The sequence below is a fragment of the Gossypium hirsutum genome, chromosome A13 (genome assembly GCF_007990345.1).
Source record: "Gossypium hirsutum isolate 1008001.06 chromosome A13, Gossypium_hirsutum_v2.1, whole genome shotgun sequence".
Taxonomy (NCBI): domain Eukaryota; kingdom Viridiplantae; phylum Streptophyta; class Magnoliopsida; order Malvales; family Malvaceae; genus Gossypium; species Gossypium hirsutum.
In genome coordinates, this window is record NC_053436.1 from 5,684,210 (window position 1) to 5,708,328 (window position 24,119).

At 29.5% G+C, this 24,119-nt stretch overlaps 1 protein-coding gene across 1 annotated transcript; it reads left to right on the top strand.

The window, feature by feature from the left end:
- Nucleotides 1-12,670: 12,670 nt before the first annotated feature.
- LOC107894307 (zinc finger protein 7) lies at nucleotides 12,671-13,419 on the top strand. Its single transcript, XM_016819592.2, has one exon. The coding sequence runs from the start codon at nucleotides 12,705-12,707 to the stop codon at nucleotides 13,290-13,292; it is 588 nt and encodes a 195-aa protein (XP_016675081.1). The 5' UTR covers nucleotides 12,671-12,704; the 3' UTR covers nucleotides 13,293-13,419.
- Nucleotides 13,420-24,119: the final 10,700 nt, after the last annotated feature.

Below are 24,119 nucleotides of genomic sequence, written 5' to 3' on the forward strand. Positions count from 1 at the left end.
AGAATAAATTGTTGTCGGCTAAGTTATAAATATAATAGTTGGAAGGCCCATAAAGAGTCCTTCCAGGGTAAATTTCATTCATAGTCCATTTTCTTTTCATAGAGTTTCATTTTCATCCTTAACCTTAATATTTTTTTTAAAATTCAGAATATGTTAACTCAATAATTAACTCAAAGTGTCTCAGCCCTGCTAACTAGTACACATGATTTTTCTCATGGAACTTGAAGCCCCAAAGCTTCAAATTTTCCCAATTCAACCAAAATTTCATTATCAAAAAATCAAATTTATTTATGATCCATAACATTGCAAAAAATTTCACAAAACATCCATTTGTTAGTAGAGTTAAGATTTTAACTAGTGTATTTTTGCAAGCACTACTTATCAATGACTTAATGTAAGCAATTGATTTTGAGTTGGAAGGACAAGATAAATTAATAAATTTTCAAAGAAGTCAAAGCTAAAAATCTTATGTTAGAAAAAAAGTAGTTTCCGTTCAAAATGGGTCAATAGAAGCCTGAACATATTCCTAAAGAAAGTAACATAGAAACTGATAGCATTGTCAAGATGGCTTTTGATAGAAATGAAGGTTGACAGCTGTTCACAGAGATTCCGTTAAATTTTGTTAAATTAATATAATTATTTTATCTGATTTTTATCTCATTTAACGATGAAAAAAAAAATTCAATCATTAATCTTATATTTAAACGATGGCCAAAACCCCTACTTTCCATTGCCTTTTCTCAAGAGTATAACTCACCCATATATGTAAAAGAGTGAAAAATCCTAAAACTTGGGTTTTAATGTTTGTAAGGTTTTCCTCAAAAAGAAAACAGCCATAAATAATATATTTATAATTTACTTTATCATCACAGTGTTTGCTCGAATCCTAAATCTTATTTTAATTAATTTAAAGTCAACACAAGATTCATCACTGAACCAATGATGAAAATTTTTGTTTTATAATCATTACGGTATGACTTGAAATATGTCAGATACATAACAAAATATTAGCGGCTTTTTACACAAATAATATAAAAAAAAATTAATTATAAAAAATATATAAAAAACATAATAATTACGAAAATAAGCATTTGCTACATTATTTTGACGGTGCCACTTAACATATTGGTGGCACCAGATTAAAATGTGATGATTTAAAAACTCTAGAGATCTTATATGTAAATTTTTCTTTTTAATTGGCAGCTAAAAAAACGTTGAAAGGTGCCGTCTGACAGATGGTGGTACCAAATTTAAAAACATAAATTACACCCTAAACTCCTTATTTATTATTAATTTTTATTCTCCTTTAACACCAAAAATAAATTGACCTCTTATCAATGAGTCTAAAATATTTTTTTAACAAAAAGTACTTTTTGTAAGTAAGCTAGAAATAAATTTTATTTATTTTGCAAAAAAATATTTTTATTATTCAAATTATGTTTAACATAACAGTTAACGGTATTTATAGTAGTTTTCTTTTGCTCTCATTATATTTAGAAACTATAAATTTAACTAGTAATTATAATTTATATATAATAAGATTTTTCTAAAGTTTTTATAATTATAATTTTATACTTTGTCCGTAAATCAAATTACCATGAAAATTATAAATATTTTTTAAAAAATAAATAAAATTTATTTCCAGTTGGAATAGGCTTACTTACAAAAATACTTTTTGGTAGAAAAACTTTTTAGACTAATTGATAAGAGGCCAATCTATTTTTAGTGTTAAAAGAGGATAAATAATAATAATAAATAGGGAGTTTAGGGTGCAATTTCATATAAGGTCCCTAAAGTTTTTAGATCATCACATTTTAGTCTAGTGCCACCAATATGTCAGGTGGCACCGTTAGACCACGGTAGCAAATGCCTATTTTTGTAATTATTTTATTTTCTATACCTTTTTCGTAATTAATTATTTTTTATATTATTTGGATAAAAAACCTAAATAGTAGACGACACATAGATATGGGTAGAAAAAAATATATAAATATATTTAGAAAAAAATAACAAAATAAACAAATAATACTTGTTATTTTAATAATTTTATGATTAAATTAAAATCCAAATAATAGATGATACAAACTCAATGAGTAGTGTAAATTGACTGTGTATCCATGGAATAGGAGTGCATATGTAATGGAGTATATATTGTTGTGGGTATTGGGTGTTTGAGTTGTGATACTACATATATGAGCACATGGGGTGCCTTCTAATGAGCCAAAGCAAGGTTTAGTTGCCCATGACCCACTTCGCAGACGTATTTGCGAGGAGCAACCCAAGCTCCAACTTTAGAGATTTTGTGGATTCCCTCGCATCAACTTGTATGTGGACCTATTTGTGTTTCCACCAACTTGAGCTTCTTCGGGGAGCAATGGATCGGTTTGGTAAAAATTAAAATTTAAGGGATTAATTTAATTCATCAAAGTCTTTTATTTTAATCGAGTAATCGAATATTTTAAAGCTTTCTTTGAATCATTTGTGAGATTGGTTAAAAATAATGGTGATGATGAGATTAATTATTGTAACGTTGAGATCAAGTATTATAGCAGTGAGATATGTGTTTGGATTTCAATGCAGCTGTATTGGTAAGGTAAGAATTGAAAATGATTATTAAAGAAATTAAATTAGAAATGATATGTAGTATAAGTTTTGAATTATTTTAATTTTATGAAATTATTAAAAATATGTGAAATTGTAATTTTTAATAAAATTATTATATATTACAGAATATATTATTTATATTAATATATATTAAAATAATGTTGCATTAAATAATAAATAAAATTATACTTATATTAGAATGCAAATTATAAAAATATATAAAATAAAAATTATAGAGATTTAAACTGATTTTTTTTTCTCTTATTTCCTTCTTAGTATAACAAATAGAATACAACCTGCGTTTTTTGTTAAAAATTTTTATATTTATTTTTACATGATTTTATATATTTATTATGTACCATAATATATATTTTTAAATATTAGGAGTAAATTAAGTTAATTAGTTTAATTGTAAAAATTCGTAACAGATAACCAACCGACTTAACCTAATCTAATCGCCTACAAAATTGAATGAACCATCATAAGCTATGAGTTAAGTTGAGGTAATGAATCATAATTTCTAATGGCATTGCCTCCATTAGAGACGAAGCCAGAAGATTTTGTTGAGGGGCTCGAAATTAAAATTTAATTTTTAATAGTTCATATATTTATAATTTTAAATGATTAAACTAAATTTTTATCATTTTTAAAAGAGTTAATGTACAATTTTACATTTATTAATTTAAAATTTTTAAAGAGCTAAATAAATAATTTTCTATTTTAATAAGGGGTCGAGTCCCTGCCAACCCCAATATCAAAATGGAAAAATCAGCTTCAAATCCTAATATCACAATTAGCATATTGAAATTGAAACCCTAATATTTTTTTGAATAAATCTATAAATTAATTAAATAAATTTTAAATTTTAAATTTTTTAATATATAAACTAATAATTCATCAAAATTTAATAACACAAATTAAGATAATCCCCTTAATGTATTTTTAACATGCACCTCTCCCCACCTTTAGTACAAGTAATGCTTAGCAAACTCATAATGTGCATCCTTGATATAATTTAGATATGAGTTTTATTACTTTTTAAGTCCTCCCCATAAATTAAAATATTCAGTTAAAGCTCTTTTAACATGAATTTTTTTTTGGTCCCTCTAAAACTAAATAATTTCATTTAAACTTTTTACTACAATTTTTTTAACTTTAATTCCAAAATTTTATAATTTTATCTCACACCCTTTAAACAAAATTTTTACTTAACCCCTATTCTCAAAATTAGAACAACTTCTTTGAGATTCTAGGTTTCTTCCAAAGTGCCATTTTTTTCTTCATTTATTAAATAAAACTAATATGCTTCCTATCCATGCTCCCCGTTGGGGCAATTATTTATTTATCTAAATTAAATTATAGAGTAAAACTTTGAGTGTTACAATATGCTCGAAGTTTTTGTACTTTTTGTATGTTTAAAATTTAATTTCTATACTTTTATTTTTAGAGATTTAGTCCCTCTACTTTTCAAATCTAAAAATTTAAGCTTATTTGTTAAGATTGTTAAAATTTTTCTATTAAATTTGTTGGTGTGACATTTTGAAATTAAAAAAAAAACTCACTTGATATTCATGTAATAAAAAAATGATATTGTAATAACCTAAATTTAATAGGAAACTTAATAGAATAAAGGTTGTTAATGTCATTGATATCTATATTTTTCTTGTAACATCCTTAATCAATATCCGTTGCCGGAACATGGTTACGTAGCATTGCCGGAATTTATAAATCAAATACAAACATTTTATTTCATTTAGCATTCACATGAGAAACCAAATCAAAATCGATCATCTTGTCCCTCACTTGAGCCCTCAAGGCCCAAACTACATATTAGAAACAAGTCGGGACTAAACCGGGAGCTCAGAGAATTTTTCGCAAAATATAAAAAATTTTCCAAGGTGCAGGGGACACATGCCTGTGTGGCCAAACCGTGTGTCTCACACGGTCAAGAGACACGCCCATGTCTTAGGTCGTGTGGTCATTCGAAATAGAGACACACGGCCGTGTCCCAGCCCGTGTCCAAATTAGGGTGCTCACTGATTTGGGCACACGGCCAAGCCACACGCCCATGTGCTAGACCGTGTGAACATATTGACTTGCATTAAATAGGTGCAGGGGTTTCACAGCCAAGTCACATGCCCGAGGCCGTGTGAAAATACCTGAGCATTCTGTTTTGAAATTTTGAATATGCAAGGGACATACGGCCAAACTACACGTCCATGTGCTAGGCCGTGTGTCACACACAGCTGAGACACACGCCCGTGTCTCTGACCATGTGGACAAAATAGGCCAATTTTAAGCCTTATTTCTCGCCCTATTTTGGTATCAACCTAAACACAACAATTCGCACAATTACAAGTCACAAAATAAACCTTCAATTCAAGTCTAATTCAAGTTCAATACATGTCAATACACTCCAAATGTCCAAGTATTCAATTTTACCTAATTGACCATATAACATTTATGTATATTTTACCAACCATGTCATCTCAAACCATTCATCAACATATCCATAATTTATTCATCACTCAATCATATCAAAAACAACAACATGATAAAGCCACACATATATATATATCAAAATATGTTCAACTCAAGCCATTCCAATGGCTATTTACAACAAAATGCTATTAAGCCAACATTGGCCAATGTACCCTATACATGCCATTATAACCAAAATTATTTTTCTATATGTACTAAAATTGGCCAATGGATAGTGTGATGATATCTCCGCTAAGCTTCCAACCCAACGAGCTTCAGAATTACTATAAAACATAAGAAATAAAACAGAGTAAGTTTTAAAACCTAGTAAGTTCGTATAACGAAAAATTAACTTACCATTCATTTACATTTAAGTTAAACGTACAAAATACATCCAAAACAATTTGACCAATAGCTTATACACATATCCTCATCAAACATGTTAGTCATGTATTCCACATGAATTTCAAGAAACATATATAAGCTCATCAAATATCAAATTTCCATGTTCATAAACTTTCCACATCTTGTATGAATACATCAATTCCACATATTTCGGGTATATATACTGGTATAATTCATTTCAATTTCATGTTAGTTGAATATTTAAAATATCGATGGATACACGGGTAGTACACATGAAATGTACAAATCTGTAATCCGTCAATTTATATTCAGGAATGTTCATACGAGCACATAAACGAGAAACTCTGTCAAGCCATATAACGAGAAGCTCATGTGAGCCAATATCAGAAAGTTCAAGCGAGCCAATATTTGGAAGCTCATAAGAGCCATAATGGGAAGCTTGCAAGAATATATAACGGGAAGCTCATAAGAGCCATATTCGGGAAGCTCATAAGAGTTGCGGTGTGTCCACAACACATACAGGATCACAACCAATCGGGATGCTTCAAAAAGCTATTAACGGGAAGCTCGTGTGAGCCAAATTTTGAGACGCTCGTAAGAGCTATGGTGTGTCCGCAACACATGCAGGATCACAACCAATAGGAAACCCCGTATCCATCGAATTTTATTTATTCAAACGAAACTTAATACTTGTTGGTCATTGTTGGTTATGTGATTAATAAATACGCACAACAATTTATACAAATTTCATACAGGGAAATTACACCATCCACATACACAACACTCAATTCAAACATATAGATATACAATTTAGTTACACAAACTTACCTTAACAATGTTCGTGTACACAAAAGCTACTAATCCGTTACTTTCTCTTTTCCACGATCTAACTTTGTATTTGATCTATTCAAATCTATACGAATGAATTTAACATCAATTTATATTCAATTCAATTCAATTCAATTCTCATCTTTGAAAAAATTACCGTTTTGGCCTTATACTTTTAATTAATTACAATTTCGTCCCTAGGCTTGGAAATTTAAATTCAAGCAATTTAATCATTATTCCAAGCCTAGCTGATTTTTACATGTAACAACAGCAATCCATGTATTTCACAAAATTCAGAAATTTTTCATAACTTTTATATGTTTTCAACTTAGTCCCTAAATCACAATTTTATCAAAATTCTCTTTACAAAAGTTGTTTATCTATCAACAACCTTTCATTTTCTACCATAAAAACTTCATAATTCATCTATATTCATCTATGACAAAACTTTAATACTTTGATAACTTTACAAATTAATCCCCGATATAGCTAGATTAAGTTATTACGATCTCGAAAATATGAAAATTACTAAAAACAGGACAAGAATTCATACCTAATTAAGCTAAAACAGCTTGCTTGAGCTCAACACTCATTACTAGGGTTTCCATGTCTTTAATTTGGGAAAGATGATATAAATGGTGATATTTTCTTACTTAATTAATTTATCATCTTTTTATCTTTTACTTTCCAATTTCATCCTTTTCTTTATTGAATTTTCCAATGATGACTAATCATACTTATCTACTAACTCCACTAATTGGTCTATTTGTCATATAAGGACCTCCAATTTTGAATTCCATAACTATTTGATCCCTTTACTACTAGAATTCAACTTTTGCATGTTATGCAATTTGGTCCTTTTATCAATTAAACATGTAATCGGTAAAATTTTCTTAACAAAATTTTTATACGATATTTTTATCATACGGTAGACCATAAAATAATATTAAAATAAATTTTCTTTCGGGCTCGAATTTGTGGTCCCGAAACCACTATTCTGATTTCATTGAAAACGAACTGTTACATTTCTTCACTTATTAAATAAAATTATACCAAATTTTTTTGCACTCCATGAGGGTATAATAATTTAAAATTAAAATCTAAAATTTTATTTACATTTAAGCATCGAGTTATAAGAAATTTAATATTTTTAAATTTTGAATTCGAAATTCAACCCAACTCGATTTTAAATATAAAGGAGAGAACTATGAAATACCAAAGCCTCTAAAAAAATGTAAAGTGTTAATGAAGGGCAAGGGCAAGTTGCAAAAAATGGGGATACACCTTTATTTGACTTCTTTGTCTTAGATTATCTGTCCATTTCTCCTAATTGAAATAGACAAATTACTTTTATTATGTCCAAACTAAAAAGGGTTGTCTAGTAATTGAAACCCCATATGCTACCAAAATAGTAACATTTTTTAAAATTTATATAAAATTCAATAGGGTAATCAAGTATTCTGCCTTGGTGGAACTCTTTCATCTCAAAAAATTTTGAAATTGAAAGTCGATGTGGATAAGTATAAAAGGTATATATAATATAGGGTAAATTTCTTACTTGGTCATTCAATTTTTTAATCGCTTTCATTTTAATTTACCTTTTATCTCACCTTATAATATTTGATCTCATCGTCATTATTGTTTTTACACAAACATTCATTGAAATCCATCATTAATCACTATTATTACAATAATTTATCATTTTAATCACCTAATCGACAAATCTCAATGGTAGCTGATTGTGCATGACATTTTTTCCTTCCAAGCCATTTCTATCAATTTTTTGACTTTTTCACCCATTTGTTACTGTTCATCGTATTCTTCCCCAACCCAATTTTTCCTTCCAAGCCACCCCCTTACTTCCACCATTTTTTTTTCTTTTTGTTTTCCTCTTCCTTTGCTCCCTGCTTCCAGCAACTGCACCTATCTCTTCCACCACCCAACACTTTGCTGCAAATGGCAAAAACAAGATGAAAAAACGTAATAAAACTCCTCCGACTTTTCCATTGATTCTCCATTTTTATTCTTTTTTTGAAATCTTGTCTTCTCATGATTTAGTCAGGTGAACATAAAATGATTTACTCTTACATTTGAAAGATTTCTCAAACATCGTTAATACACCCATGACTATCAATGTTAAAACCATGTTTAAATCGAAGGCCAACCAAAACCCATAACTATGAACCGATAGCATATCCATATGAAAACTCGAACAAACTCATACAAAGATCAAAGCTCAAAGCTCAAAGCTCAAATTTTGAAGCTCAAGTGAATAACCAAAGAAATGGAAGAACAATTGTAAGAACTAAAACATCTGAAAAATAAAGTACCTTTGACCCAAAATGAGATCTTAAGGACATTGGACATACTGTTCCATCTTCAACACCAAAAACATCGTTGGATGAAAACTTTGCTGACAAATTAAAGCTCCCATTTTCAAAATTTGATACCGACGGAGAAGATTGAGAGGGCCCAAATGGATGTTTTAGATTGTGTTTATGTTAACGGGAAATGAAGAGAGATAGAGTTGTGAAGATGTAAAAGAGACTGGAAAATGTAGTAACGAGAGCTAAAGTTTCCGGAACGAAGAAGAAGAAGGTGTTGGAAGGGAATAGGAGAGGCCAATGGAGGAGAATTGAAGGAGGTGCCATTTGCTTTGGGTGATTGTGAGGAAGACATTGACTTTTTTTTTTTAAGTTTGAAAATGGGTTTCTCAAAACAGAGGCAACATATAAAAGCAGTGAGCAAAGAAAGAAGAAGAAGAAAAAAAAATGCTGGAAGCAAGGGGGTGGCTTTGAGGGAAAAAATGGATTGAGGAAGAAGATGATGAACAGTAATAGGGGTTTAAAAAAAAGGTTAAAATTGATGACATGGCATACACAGTCGGCTATCACGAGAAATTCAACGATTGTAAACCATAAATTATTGTAATAACAGTGATTAAATTACAATTTTTTTATTTAAATGACCAAAATGAAAGTGTTCAAAAAATTGGATCACCAATTATAAAATTTACCCTATAATTTATATACACATACATAACACGTGGAAATGTGTTTGGTTTCATCGTACACCAGGAGATCTACAAAATGAAAACAGTTAAATTCAAACATGGATTTCCTTTTTATTATTTTGGTACGTGTCAATATTTATATATTTTGGTATATTATTTTTAAATATTATTAAATTTTGTAATGTGAAAGAAAATATTTTATCTTAATAATATACTTTTTAAAAGTTTATTCAATAATTAATATAGGCAGAGTTGTAAAAAAATTTATTCCAAAATTATTAAACACGTGTTTAGATCATTGAATTTGTAATTTTTTTTTCTTTTATGTAAAGATGAGAGCCCGGTTTAATATTGCATTAAACACTTAGTTTTGTAGTTAAAGTGCGAAGGAAAAATGTTTTTTCAGTTTCACTCAATCGTGAAAAGCTAGGGTTTAAATATTTTTAGCTTTTAACTTTTACGTTTTCAAGTGCAAATTATCAAAATATTCTTATTTGTAATGTATTATTATATTTAAAATTTTAAACTATTTCCAATGTAATTAAATTTATAAATAATATATTAATTATTTAAAATGTATATTTTATGTATAATTATATTAAGCTATTTAAATATTATCTAAATTAATTTATTTTTATTTTCCAACATTCATGGAAATTTTAACTTTCCACTATAATTTTTTTACAGTAATGCTAAACAATTTAAATTAACAAACCACACTTTCCCCCAACATTTTTTCAAATCGGTCTTTTCAAAAACACTTTTCAACCACATCAACAATGTTAAACTAGCTCAATATAAAAACATTAAAAGACAAAAGTATCATTACAATACTATTAATTATAATTTAAAAGGAGTATTTCTATAAATATAATATAAAAATATGAAAAGATAAAAGTACAATCATAATAATTTTAATTTTAATTTTAAAAAATAAACGTTTTTGTAATTTCATAACTGAGTTAATGAATTAATTAAAAATAACATCTATTTAAATATAAGTATTTGTTATATTTTTGGCCTAATATTTAAAATTCTGTTTAGTATCATCAGATCATTATCCCTTCGAGAAAAGAAAAGGTTAGACGAAATTTAAGTTATAATTATAATAACAATAAAAATAAAGATATTTAAATCAATTAATATTTATTTTAAAATTAAAATAAAATTATTAATTTACTTTTTTTAACTTTTTGGTCTATATTTTTTTAATACTATTTTGGGCCGAAGGTGGTGTATAAAACCCTTCCAATAATAATTTTAATCTTCAAAACTTTAAGGAAAATTTTATTTCCACTTTTTCTAATCACTTATAAGTAAAAAATAATTTTATTTAAAATGGTAAAAAAACCACAATGTTTTTACAAAACTTTTTGGACTGGTAAAATTGAAATTTATTATTGTTTTAACCAGTGATAAATTTCATCTTGTTGAACCTAATTATCTAAAATTGAGAAATTGATAATAAGATTACCTCTATATTACAAAATCCTAACACTATTACAAATGTAACATTTTCGGCTCAAAGTAATCTTTCAAAATACAAATAAGGGAATGTAATTCCATGATCTTATATTACTGGGAAAATAAGACTTCACGAATAAAAAACTCTAAATGATTTTACATTCTAATTATTTAAAAATAATATTACATTCTGTAAACCAAACACCTTCGAATACAAGTGTAAAACGAGTTGAAACATAAGCATTTCGTATCCCATATAAAAAAGCCAAATAACATTACAATATACATAGAGATAGATGAATAAATAAATGGGTCGATTACGCCCCTACGTTTTCAAATTATGATCTAAATTTTAAAATATTTTAATTGAGTCCTCTTAGTATTAGTATCATATTAATTAAGTTTTTTTGTCAATCTAACTATCATTTTAGGCGCTATACGTTAGCTTGAATCTAATATGAAACATATTTAAAAAATATGAATTTTAATGACATTAGTTTTTGTAAAAAATAAAATTTAAATTGTCTATGCAATAAATATACACGCGTTTAAAATTTAATTCACATACTTTAAACATGCTCTACGTTTGATCCATGCTGACACCTAACGTTAGACTAATAATGGAAGGACCTGATTAATATGATACTGATACTTTAAGGACTCAATCAAAACATTTTGAATTTAAAGATGAATTTAGAAATAAAAGTAGTTGCTAAGAAAGCAAAGACCCTTCCTGCCTTTGATGTTTTTATAACAAAAAAGACCGAGCACAAGTGGCCCTTGATGCACTTGTTCCTGCTGTACATATAAATTGACCACTACTACCTGTTTTAAAGGAAAAGCCAAGAAGTCCCAACATGAAGACTTCCTCTTAGATATTCTTGTCCTAGAAAAACTACATATTAAATTGGCCTTAAGATACCATCCTATCTTATGTCTTTGCTTTATCACCATTATTGGCCACTCTCTGGGCCCCATTTCACCCCCCGACAACCAATAAACCAAAAGCCTAAAGGTGGTTAAAATCCAAACTAAAACCTACAATCGCTTCCATTCCATATATATATATGCATATCTTTCATTTAACATTCAACATATCAATCACTCACTTACCACAGAAACTATAAGCTTTTTCTTAGTGGGTGCCATCTTTTTCATATGTCTTGGCTTGACATGAAGGGCATAAAACACCAAACTACAGTGAGGAAAGATTATTACAGTAAGACTTCGCAATTTTCACTTATTTTTTTAAACAAAAGAAATCAATTTAGAAATGATTGGCAAGTGAAATTGTAAAGTATTAGGAAGATTTACTGGCAGGGCAAGTAAAAAGTTCGTTTTATTCTGTGAATATATGCGTCTTATCTGCTTCAAACTCTGGTAATCAGCTAGGGAGAAAGTCACCAAAGCTTATGATAATGAGTCTGTATTTGATACTGCCGGTATATAAATCTATACTCTTAACAGTGAATAAATGCATATATCTCGTTAAAAAAGCTTAAAAACAAGCACATAATATTAAAAATTTTAACATGTGACAGTAACTTATAAGCAGTACGTTGGAAGATTGTATGATGATTTTGACCATGAATGTTAGCACTTATTAGATATGTCAACTCTGAATTTCTTACTCAACTCCAAAAGGAATCCATGTAAAGGTGTTCTCATTGCAGAAAGATAATAAAAGTGGAGAATCCTATAGCTTTGGTAAGTGGCAACAGTGAAGATGATATAAGCTTTTGTCCCCCCCCCCCACCGCGCAAAAAATCCCAAAGCATTGCAGGCAATGTGGGGTCTAAGAAATGAAATGTGATAGAAAATAAGGTTAGAAAAGGCTAAACATCATACCTCATTCTTTCCAATTTCCATTTATTCCACTTCTCCCAGTTTAATCCAACTCTTAAATTTCGAAAATCCCTTGTATTCTTTCACCTTCAAAAGGGGAAAAATGGTTTTCCAAAGTGAAGGAGCTGAAACTGAAAGTAGATCCACTAAACAACAAAGCGAGCTAAGGGTTAACGAAGATAGCAATATTGAAGCAATAGAAGAAGAGTGGTTGAACCTGAGACTCGGTGGGAACTCAATACCAGCACCTGGAGACTGCGAATCGGCTTCAGACCCTCAGTTAAGACCATCAGTTCCTTCCAAGGTTTTCTCCTGCAACTTTTGCAGGAGAAAGTTTTATAGTTCACAAGCCTTGGGTGGCCACCAAAACGCCCACAAACGAGAGAGAGGTGCAGCCAGAAGATACCAGTCCCAGCGGATGATGATGATGATGGGTCTGCCGATGAGCAATCACGTTGTTCGATCACTTGGTGTCCGACCACATTCACTTGTGCGCAAATCAAGCAGAGATGGAGCTGTTGCTGCTGCTGCTGCTGCTGCAAGTGTAGGGAGATTTAATGATACATATGCAGTGCAGTTTACAGTTGATGACGGAATGGATTTTGTGTGGCCAGGCAGTTTCCGTTTGGATCCTCGACCACCCGAACCACCACCAGAACCAGCCAAGCTTGACTTGAATCTTCGACTCTAATTCATCTGTCTACTCTCCTGTCCAAGTTTAGATATCTCTTGTAAACTACGGATTATTGTTGGCATAGCTTTTAAGATCAGTTGTATTTTACTGTAAACATAATGTTAAAACAGATATTTTCTCGTCTTTTTCCTTTTGCCATCAAAGTCATAATTTTGATACAGCCCAAACCATAAAATTCAAGACAATAACTTTTTGGCAATCTGAAAGCTGATAAAGATTAATTGAAATCAATGTGATTCGACCAAATCAGTTTAGTCTAAATGGTTTCAGCTTAAGTTGGATATGAATTTTATTTTAAACAAGCTAAACTCATCATTTTTTGTTAATAAAATGAGTACTTAAACAACAGACTTAACTAACTATATTTCAAAAAAAAAAAACTACAATGAAATATTCATGATATTTAATAAATATATGATAAAACTTTTACCTAAACCCTATCCAATTACGCTGTTCACTAAGTCAATTAAATGAGATAACCAACAGAAGCAATCAAAATTTTTTGGGTCTCTAAAAACAGAACCTACCAACTAACCAATTACACTCCTAGTCTGCAGAGACAAGCAGGCAAGGTCATAGTCATAATTCCCATGTAGCAACATTGAAGTGCTATCCACATCTAAATTTATTACCAAATGCCTGCTGAGGGAACAGTATTAAGAAAGCAAAACATAGACCAATATCTTCCACCCAAAATCCATCCGGTTCTATCATTCTAACTTATCCTCTTCCTGTAGTAACCCCATTCATCAACGTTGTCACTTTCCCTGAACAAAAAAACCTTATCCAGAATCTATAAATCAATATAAATATATATACATATGAATTACAGTAACTAAAAATAGGTGTATTGACACTGACCCTATTGATTGTAAGTCACCAAAACGGACAGGACAAAATAGAGCTTATTGACAGGAAGTTTGCCAAAGAAAACAATGTTCCTAGTTGTCAGCAGCAACTGATTATTATTGATCTCCTAAATTTTAATGGTTATTTTCTTCTTGTACCAGACATCTGGCAGCACTTGATTTGAGATCTTTACCTGAATTTCAAGTCTAGCTGGTATAATTGGGGTCCTACAATTTCCAAGTCTAAATTTTGACGAGTTTGCTCGGTACAGATTGTTTGCACAGGCAGTGGAAGATTACCTAATTACATAAAAGCTTAATTTCACAATTCCAAGAAATTAGTCATTTTATATGTCTCTTCGGCTAGGCTCTAGTCAAAGCACTTTAATCTCAGTACTTTGGAGCAAGATGAAATTCTCAGAGAGAAAAGGGCTCGACATATTAACTCTGATACCAATAAAATGAATATTAGGAGCCATTGCTATCCAATGTGGGCTAGTTTATATCTACTACACCTAAATTTAGCAACAAACCAAGGCTCGAATCCCTATTCTAGTTAATCAGCTTTACTTTTTAAAATCACTAGTTTTTTAACTTTGAACATACCCTGTTGTTTATCAACCAACTTTTTCACGTTTAAGATTTTTTTCTGGTTAGAACATATAAATTCAATTTATCAATCAAGTATAGAAAGCATTTTTAGTACAAGTTGAGCCATGTTTAGCAACACACCGGAAGCAATGAGCTATGCTCTAATGTACGAATCTGATCACCATTTCCAAAAGCTCCTTTGATTAATTTCTCTTCAGTCTTTGCATTTGTTTATGAAAGAAAAGATGAAACTAAGGCACTGTAAACCAATATGAGATGGAGAATTCTTACTATGTTTATATCCAAAATTACATTTTTTTAAAAAAAAGTTTGCTAAAGGTACGTGAAATGATTTTAACTCTGATTTTTTGCCCAATGAATCGACCCTTTTGGATCAAAATTCACAATGACCACATTATACAAAGAATTTAAATTTGTTGCACAAGGCAATTTAAAGTCTACAAGTTACCAGGGAACAAAAGCTTTTGGGTCAGATGCACGATGACAGGAAGCCTTTGGCTGCTGATGCTTGGATCACCATATGCAGCAGAATCAGTAGGATAACCTTTCTGCTACGTAGTTAGAATAGCATCATAAAGCAAAACATTAATGTCACAAGATCAATCAAGAAAACCTGCTTTAGTTCATTATATATCCAAATAAGGTTCAATGTGCAAAATTTAGAGGAATTCCTTGATAGACAAAATGCCACGCTGGAAATAATGTGACAATGTATCTAATAACCTATCAATTCATGATATATTGAGAAAACAATCAAACATTAAAATATATGTATGCATTCACACTGCCTATCGAGGAATAGAATTTCAACTTGAGATTAAATTTAAGGGTATACTTTTTGACCCCCAATCACACCAAAAGGAGAAGGGCAGAGTAGCTACTTGAAATGGTACATTTTAAAGTTGCAGTAACAAGGAAATAAGATTTGTCACTTTAACTTACAAGGAAATTAACAAGTATGACAGATAATATTCCCACGTAAACACATAAAAGTGAACATGCTAGTGTGGCATAGGCAAACACGAAAAACCAGAGAGGAAGTATATGATTATATACTTACAGTAGATAAAGATTGATATGTGCCTTCCTTCCAACAGCTTTCTCAACGAATGGCAGGATGTGCACTCCCATCAAAAACACAATGGATGCAGGTGTCCCACAATCTAAGTAGCACTCCATCAACCAAAAGTAATTAGAAAAACTGAGCAAGTGGCTGAAAGGGGAAATCAATTCAGGAGAAAAAAAGAGTGCAGTGGCTTATGTATTAAGAGTTTTTCAAGCAACCAGATGAACCAGAAATTAGCATTTCTTCCAGGATACAGAGGGGAAAAAATGAAGAGATGGTTAAGAAAATGTCAACCACATAGATTTGCATAATCAAAAGCATTTTGTAGTCACCCACTTACCCAAAATTGTAAAAGAAACCAAAAACTTGGCATGACTCTTTAGACAAAAGAAAATAATGCAATCAGCTGCCTTCCATTCTAACTTTTCCAAGATTATACCCATTGTAAAAAACCAAAACTTGTCTAAGTTACCACTTTCACAGTTAGAAGTGACACCTTATTATCAGCCAGTTCATCTTCATACAAAACTACCTGCGTAACAAACATGAAAACTTCCCTAAATGCAAACTTAAGAAAGTTAAGAAAAGCATACAAAATACAATGCATCGTCTTCCATACCATGTTTATAGTTTAAGACACTGACCTCATCACAGAAAAGAATTGGTTCTTTTCATGTGAGCGCAGCGACATCAAGCCGCAGTGTGCAATCCTCCCAATGGAGGCCTGAGCTCCCCTCTGAAATTTCTTCCCTTGGGTTCTGATTGCAATTTAAAATGACAACAAAATCATCATCAATCACTATCCTAAATATCCTAGGACACAAAAATAAACCTTTGCAAAGTTTCCTAGTCTCTAAATGCTCAAACAAAAATAGCTAATGCATGACATAGAACAAAAGCCTAATTCTAGCAGCTCCTTTAAAAGAAAATACACCTTGTCTGAATCAAACTCAACATGTCACTTCCACAGTCATAGTCCAATATCCTGCTGGAACGGTTTACTGAAACATCCAAACAATCAATTTTGCTTCACTTTTAGTTTAATATTCAAAAGTAAAATAAAATCAAACTAAATGATCGTAAAACTGAATTTAAATCACCAAAAACGTTAAATAAAATAATCGACATTTCTTTTTACCTTCTGAATTTCCATTGAGCAGCAGAAGGGACTTTAACAGGAGGCAAACCTTCATGTTTCCAACCGGAAAAGCATCTAATGCATTGAAACGTATATCGTTGCCGCTTGCGACGTCTTTAAGAGAACCAAACAACTTTCACCGAATATCATTTCCGGTAAAGTGGCGAAGTTTGGAGTCTTTGTTCCCATTATTGGAGAGCCAATAAGCTGAGAATCAAGTGGTTACGAGAATCGATCTCCCGTCCATGGAAAAACAAAAAGTCGGCTCCCGCCGATTTTAGTTCTTCCTCGTCTACTTCTACTTCCTTTGTTCGCCGATTTTACGAATTTTCGACTCTTTTTTTTCTCCTCTATTTCACCGGCTCGGATCGCATTTGGGCGCCAAAACCCAATATGAATTTGTAAAGCCCATTCAGTTCATTTGAAACCAAAGCCCAATGGATCATTAATAAACTAGACCTGATCATCGGTCAGGCCTACTCTAAAAGTATGAGAGTTTAGGCAAAACTATAAACTCAAAAAATGAGTTTGGAAAAAAAATAATGCTCATTTTCTAAATGAGTCGGGCCTCGAGTAGAATTTTTATCTTGGGTCCGACCTGGCCCGAATTACATGCCTATACTTTTTTTTTTCTATTTTCAATTTATTGGAAATTTTTTTTAATATTTTGGTGTAATTGATGTATTATATTTTTTAAATTTATTTTCATATAAAAAATAATCTAAAAATATTAATACAGTTGGATCAGGCTCGGGTTTAGCATTTTTAATATGGGTCAAACTTGGGCAAAATTCTAGGCCCATTCTTTGAGTCAACCTTGGGCCTAAATTCTATATCGATTTGGCCTGACCTATGATCAGGTATATGATAAACAAATCTTTGTAAGAAAATTACATATCTGTAATAAGAAGAGGTGTTCATGACTCGGGTCGAAATTCAATTCCATAAATATTCAAGTTCGAATAATTCGTTCTTGTCAGTCCAAATGAATCAATTTATAATTGTATACCTCAGTGTTACAATGATTTGTGACTCCCAAGTAACATGAAAATATTTTTTAGGAATTGCTTTATCATATTATTTTAACTCAAATACATTTATCTTTATATAATTATATTCGAATTTCATTTCATTTGATTGGATTTGTTAAATTTTTAAATCAAATTTGATTGGTAAAATAAGACTTATTAACTCGAATAATTTAGAATTTTTTTTTTACTCAATCAAATGCTAACTACTACCTATTAATGTGTAACTTTTTAATATCATAATTATGTTTAAATATTTTATGTTATATATAAATTTTGATACATTAATAAATTGTATTCGTGTTATGCCATAAACATTTAAGGTAACTATCACCTCAATCAATAGCTTGAATTAAATAATTAACTCAACAACTAACTCGTCTTAAACTAACTAATTAAAACAAACTTAGTAAAGAACCTACATATTAACATATGATATGACTCCAGAATATAAAATTTCGAAGTTCCTAATACCTCAACTTTATTATTAAACCAAAACCTCATTCGCATATGCTGAGTCAATAAATATGCACTACCAAATTCATATTCATGGGTCTATATTGTTGTAAGTTTTTTCGAGGTTTTCAATTTTTAACTGACAAACTAGTTGTGACGAGAATATTTTCAACTTAATCCGATCATAATAACTAAAGTTATTTGTTAACGAGAAAAATAATTTCAACAAATTTTCTCTTAAAATCTTAGTGATCGAAAAAATAAAAAGAGATTAATTATTACACACTTCTTCGATAACCATGAATTAAAAGTGAAATTCTATTGCTTTTAACTAGACTCCATAATATTGTTTTCTCTAAGTTTTATTTACTATGTTTCTAATAAATTTTTTAATTAAAAAATACCCTTTTATTTTTAATTACTTATTTTGCTAAAGAAATAAGCTCATCATTGATCTATGTGGGTTCGACCTTACTCAGTATTAGATACATATATTATATTTTTTAGTAAAATATCATATTTGGATTTAGCACTCACAATTAATAGGAATATTTTCTTAATAAAATTAACAATCTCGTTAGTAAAAATATTGGTAGCACTAAATCAAAGTCCGTTTCTAAAAAAAATTTTAAGTTTAAATTCAAACTCGATTTGATTTATCTAAATGACACATTTCATTATTTAAAAAGAATATACAATTTATAAGCTATTAGAAAAGGAAAGGGGAAGAGTTTTCACACATAGGATTCAAATCATGAACCAGAAGCAAACAAACTTGAAATTAAACCAATAACTTATTAGTGCTTTAACAAATAAATTTTATATTAATATATTTTTTCTATAATTAAAAGTTAAATAAAAATACTTTACGATAAATTTAAAAAAAAAATTATATTGGGTTTGAGCGGCCCGAGACAAAAAATTCCTTATCCAAATCAAGAGCAAAGTTAGAAAATCGCTTTAAGAGGCTAAAAATGAAGGGGATGCCGAAATATAATTTTGCTATCATATTGACTTGTAAGTTAATAAATTCTGAATGGACTATATAACCAATTTACCATTTTTGGGTCAATGCCAGTTGAGACTTCAGAGTTGTACTTCCCCTAAGTCAAGTGCAAAAAAAAAAAAAAAAAACCACAAAGATACAAATATAAAATTAGAAAAAAAAAAAGATTTGATAAATGATAATATCATGTGCATGCTTATATATTTTTTAGGAAGAAAACACTGAAAGTCGGTGGGAAATTGGAATTTTGGTTTTGTTTGGAATCTATGATTATAAGCCCCCCTTTTGATTTTGACTGAAATATTAAGAACCGACCGACCTTCTGATTTTTTTTTCTAAATATTTAATCTCTTAATTACAGCATTAGGAATTTGATAATTCAGATTTAAATCTAAGATTTGTTTTTTTAATAATTTTTTATTATTGTCGATTGAGCCTTAATTTTATTGACATTGTCAATGCAGGAGGACGTAAATTCAAATACACTGAAGCATATTATCTTCTTATTTACGAGTTAGAGAGGGACTATAGATAATTTTAAACATTATATCAAAAAGAACTGATACGATGATAATAATATATAATGAATATTTTAATATAAAATCTAAAATTTCACTAAAGATAAATAAAATTAGAGGATTTTTAATTAATATTATATTTAATTTTCAAATTGTTACTATTGCATATCACCTCCCTCGAATCTAACCTAAAATGCATAGAATTATTAATTGGAATATATAACTAATGGACGGTTAAGTGCTAAATTAATTGATCAAAATTAAAATTATACATTTTTTCAAATGCCACACAGCCTTGCCTGTCCCCTGATTTCACCTCAAATAAATTAATCAATTAAGGCTAAATTTCGTATAAGGTCCTTGTATTGTATGTTCTATGCGGAATTTGGTATCTTGTATAATTGGACAATATTTTGCACATTTACAAATGAAAGAAAAAAAAAGGAAGAAAGTGTATTATATATCAATTTGTACAAAAAGTTAGTCGTAGGACTAAAAATACACATTTCAAAAAGTAGAGGACTAGAAATGATTAAATTATAAAAATATTAAGGTGTTGTTTGATAAACAAAAAAAAAATTAAGTGGTAATATTAAATTTAAAGTTAATAAAATCTATTTGGAATATTACTTAAAGTTAATATGTAATGAACCGAAAGTTACGGTATCGGAAATTGAGTCTTAAGTACTGTTTCCGTGAAATTAATTCATGAATATTTATTAGAAATATTTATGAATTATAGTTGAATGGTTATTTAGTGTTTAATTAAGTGAAGTAGCTTGAATTTAGTTTAAAGGACTAAATTGCATACGGTATAAAAGTTTAAATATAGATTAAAGATTAATAAAGGGACTAATCTAGCAATTAGACCCTAAGTGACATGTGTGTGTTAATATTGAATAACATGCGTAATAGTTGGTAAAGATATTAAATGTGTTAAAGTAGTTTTTCTTATATATTAAGTTATTTTATTAGAATAATATTATATTATTAATATTATTATATTGAATATAGATTTATGAGTAAGTTAAAAAAAAAGAGAAAGAAAGAAAGATAGAAAAGTTACAGAGAGCAAACGTGAGAAAGAAAGAAGGAAAGAAAGAAATAAATAGAAAAGGAAAATTTGAGGATTAAGGCCCTAAAGTTTAATTGGTAAGTTGTTTTAGCTCATTTTCTTATGATTTTTATGTTTATGGATGCCTAATTCAAAGTTCTACATGTATGAGGTTAAAATGAAGAAAAATAGAAAATTTTTAGATATTGATTTAGTTGAATAAATTGAGGTTTTATGGGTTAAATTGATAGAAATTGAAGTTAGAAGTGAAAATTGAGTGATTTATTAAAAGAATTCTAAGTTAAGTTTAAATAGGGATTAAGTTGAATAGAGCTCAAAATTTATGTTTTATAATGAATTTTATGAGTTAGAAATTGTTAATGGGTTGATTAAAGGAGAATATGAAGCTTAAGTTAAAGAAAAAAAGATTAGTAATGGAAAAAGGACGAAATTGGAATTTTTGTAAAAGTTTGATAGAAAGTGAAAATGTGTTTTATGAATTAGTATATTGATGATTTTTAATTGTATGATTGTTAGTAGCAAACGTAGCACCGGATACGTCATCAAAGAAGGGAAAAGAGAAAGTGAACGAAGATATCGATTAAATTCGATAAATAGTGGTTTGTATTTCTATAAACCGAGCTTAATCGTTATTGTTATATTTGATATTTATATTGTATGAAAATGTGAATGAGGTAAGTATTTTTACCATATTGAAATGAATGTGATTTTGAATACCCTATTAGCAGTGTCGGGCTAGTCGGATATAGTTGACATGTCATAGGAATTGGAAGTATTGGGATATTCCGACATTGAGTCGATGAGACACTATGTGCCGACTACTGTTAAAGTTCCGGATTTGTTCCGATGAAGTACTTTGTGTACTATAATGTTAAAGTTCCGGATTTGTTCCGATGAAGCACTATGTGCTTATCCCGGAGTGTGGGTTGGATCCGTGTATCCGTCAGTGTCCGAGTTATGTTAATAAGGGTAAATAAAGTAAAGATTATTAAAGTACTGATTGATATTGAATAATAGCAATAATGTGTTTGAATTACCATGTTTTAAAGTTGATTAAGCTATTGTTTATAGAAATACCACTGAGAGTATTCTCAGCGTACGGTTTGTTTCCGTGCGCAGACTAGGTACGAAAGTATAAGGACTCAGCATACAAGCTGATCCCCGAACTCAAATTGGTGAAGTTTCTATCTTTTTGGGAAAATGGCATTGTACCTAGGATGTCTTTTGGTCATTTTGAAAGTATCTAAGTTGTTAAGTGATATTTTGGTATGTTTTGTAAATGTTACCAAAACCTTAAGTATGGTATGTTTTGATATGTTAGTGAAGAGTAATGAGAGGAATTGTTGGTAAATGTTGTAGAGAGAAGAAATGAAGATGTTATAAACTTAGTTATCAACATTTTTTACTAAAACAGATTTGGACAGTAGCGGTAGTCCAACTTTGAAAATATACCAAAAATAGTATAAAGTGAATTAGATAATGAATAAAATTTTTAATTGAAGCTTAATGAATCTATTTTTATATGGAAGAAACAAAATAGGTAAAAGAGTTGTATTTTATGAGATATTTACGTTTTGGTGAAACAGGGTTAGAACAATTTCTGGATTCTCTATTCTGAATTTAGAAATTCACCATAAATTGTGTATTAAGAATTATGACTCAAACTTTATTTGTATGGATTACTTATTGAGTCTATTTTTAATTGAAACAAATGGCATAGTCATTGGATTTCTGTACAGGAAGAAATTTGATTCGTAGTGCACAAGGGTCAGAGTAGCCGAACCCTGAAACAGGGGAGACTTCTTCTAATAAACTGTACTAATTGGCCTGACAAAAAATTCTAGAAAAAAATTAGTAAGTAGATATATGAGTCTAGTTTCAGGAAAAATTTACGGAATTGGATTTCGAGTTTCGTAACTCGAGATATGACTTTTTTAGCGACCATGACGCAGATGGATAGTTTACTACGAAAACTGTTTAAGTGCTAAGAAAAGTTTTGTAATGTCTCCTGCTTGACTCCGGCAACGGTCTCGGGTAGGGGGACGTTACATAATAACTAGACTGTTTGATAAATATAAATTTTAAATTATGATTTTTTATTATTTTTATTTTATAATATTTCACATCAGATTTTAAAGCTAATTTTTTTAAGGAAAATATAATGCTAAAAGAAATAAAATAAATTGAAAATATTCTCCATTAAGCGATAAATTGTTCCTTATCTATTTATCTTTATCCACATTTTTATAGGAAAATTCTATCACGTGATTATTTTTAGATTATTAAACATGTGTAAAAAAGTAATTCACAGAAAAACATAGGCACAATAATAAATTTAGCCCTCAATGTTTATATCTTTGGTCAATTTAGTCATTATTCTTTTTTGAGTTAAATTTGGCCATTAACCTTTTTAAAAGTTAAATCGTTTAACAGAAACGCTGACTAAAAAATTAATTCTTTAACAGTATATGTGTAGCAACCCACGTGGTAGTCCATGTGTACTTCATGTTAACATAACAATATTTGTTTTATATGTTACATCAACAAATAATTTTAAATATGTAGAAATATTTAAAAAATAATAAAATTTAAAATATATATAATGTATAAAAATTCAAAAATAGCATGAAATACATGTGGATTGCCATGTTTAGATATTTAATGTTTTAGTCAGTATTCTCGTTGAAAAAGTTTGAAAGTCCGTTGGTCAAATTCGACTTGTTTTGAAAGGCTTTGGGGTCAAATTTAGTTTTTTTTAAATAAAAAAAAGAATAAGAGCCAAATTGATAAAAGATGTAAACATAAGGGCTAAATTTATCATTATGCTAAAAGCATATTATACAAAGATCTTTTATAAAATTTGACCTTAATTAAATTTAGGGTAAAATGCATTATTGGTCACCAAACTTTTATAAGTTTTCATTTTAGGCACAATTGTTTAAAATTATTTTCATTTTAACCATCTTCGTTAAAAACCATTTTTATTTTGGTCACCCGCTGTTTATTCAATGTTATTATTCATTCATATTAGTCACCAATTTTAATAATTTTTCATTTTAGTCACTCATTTCCCTTTT

What these genes read in the sequence shown, in the direction of transcription:
- LOC107894307 (XM_016819592.2), top strand. Translation starts at nt 12,705, where the DNA reads ATGGTTTTCCAAAGTGAAGGAGCTGAAACTGAAAGTAGATCCACTAAA.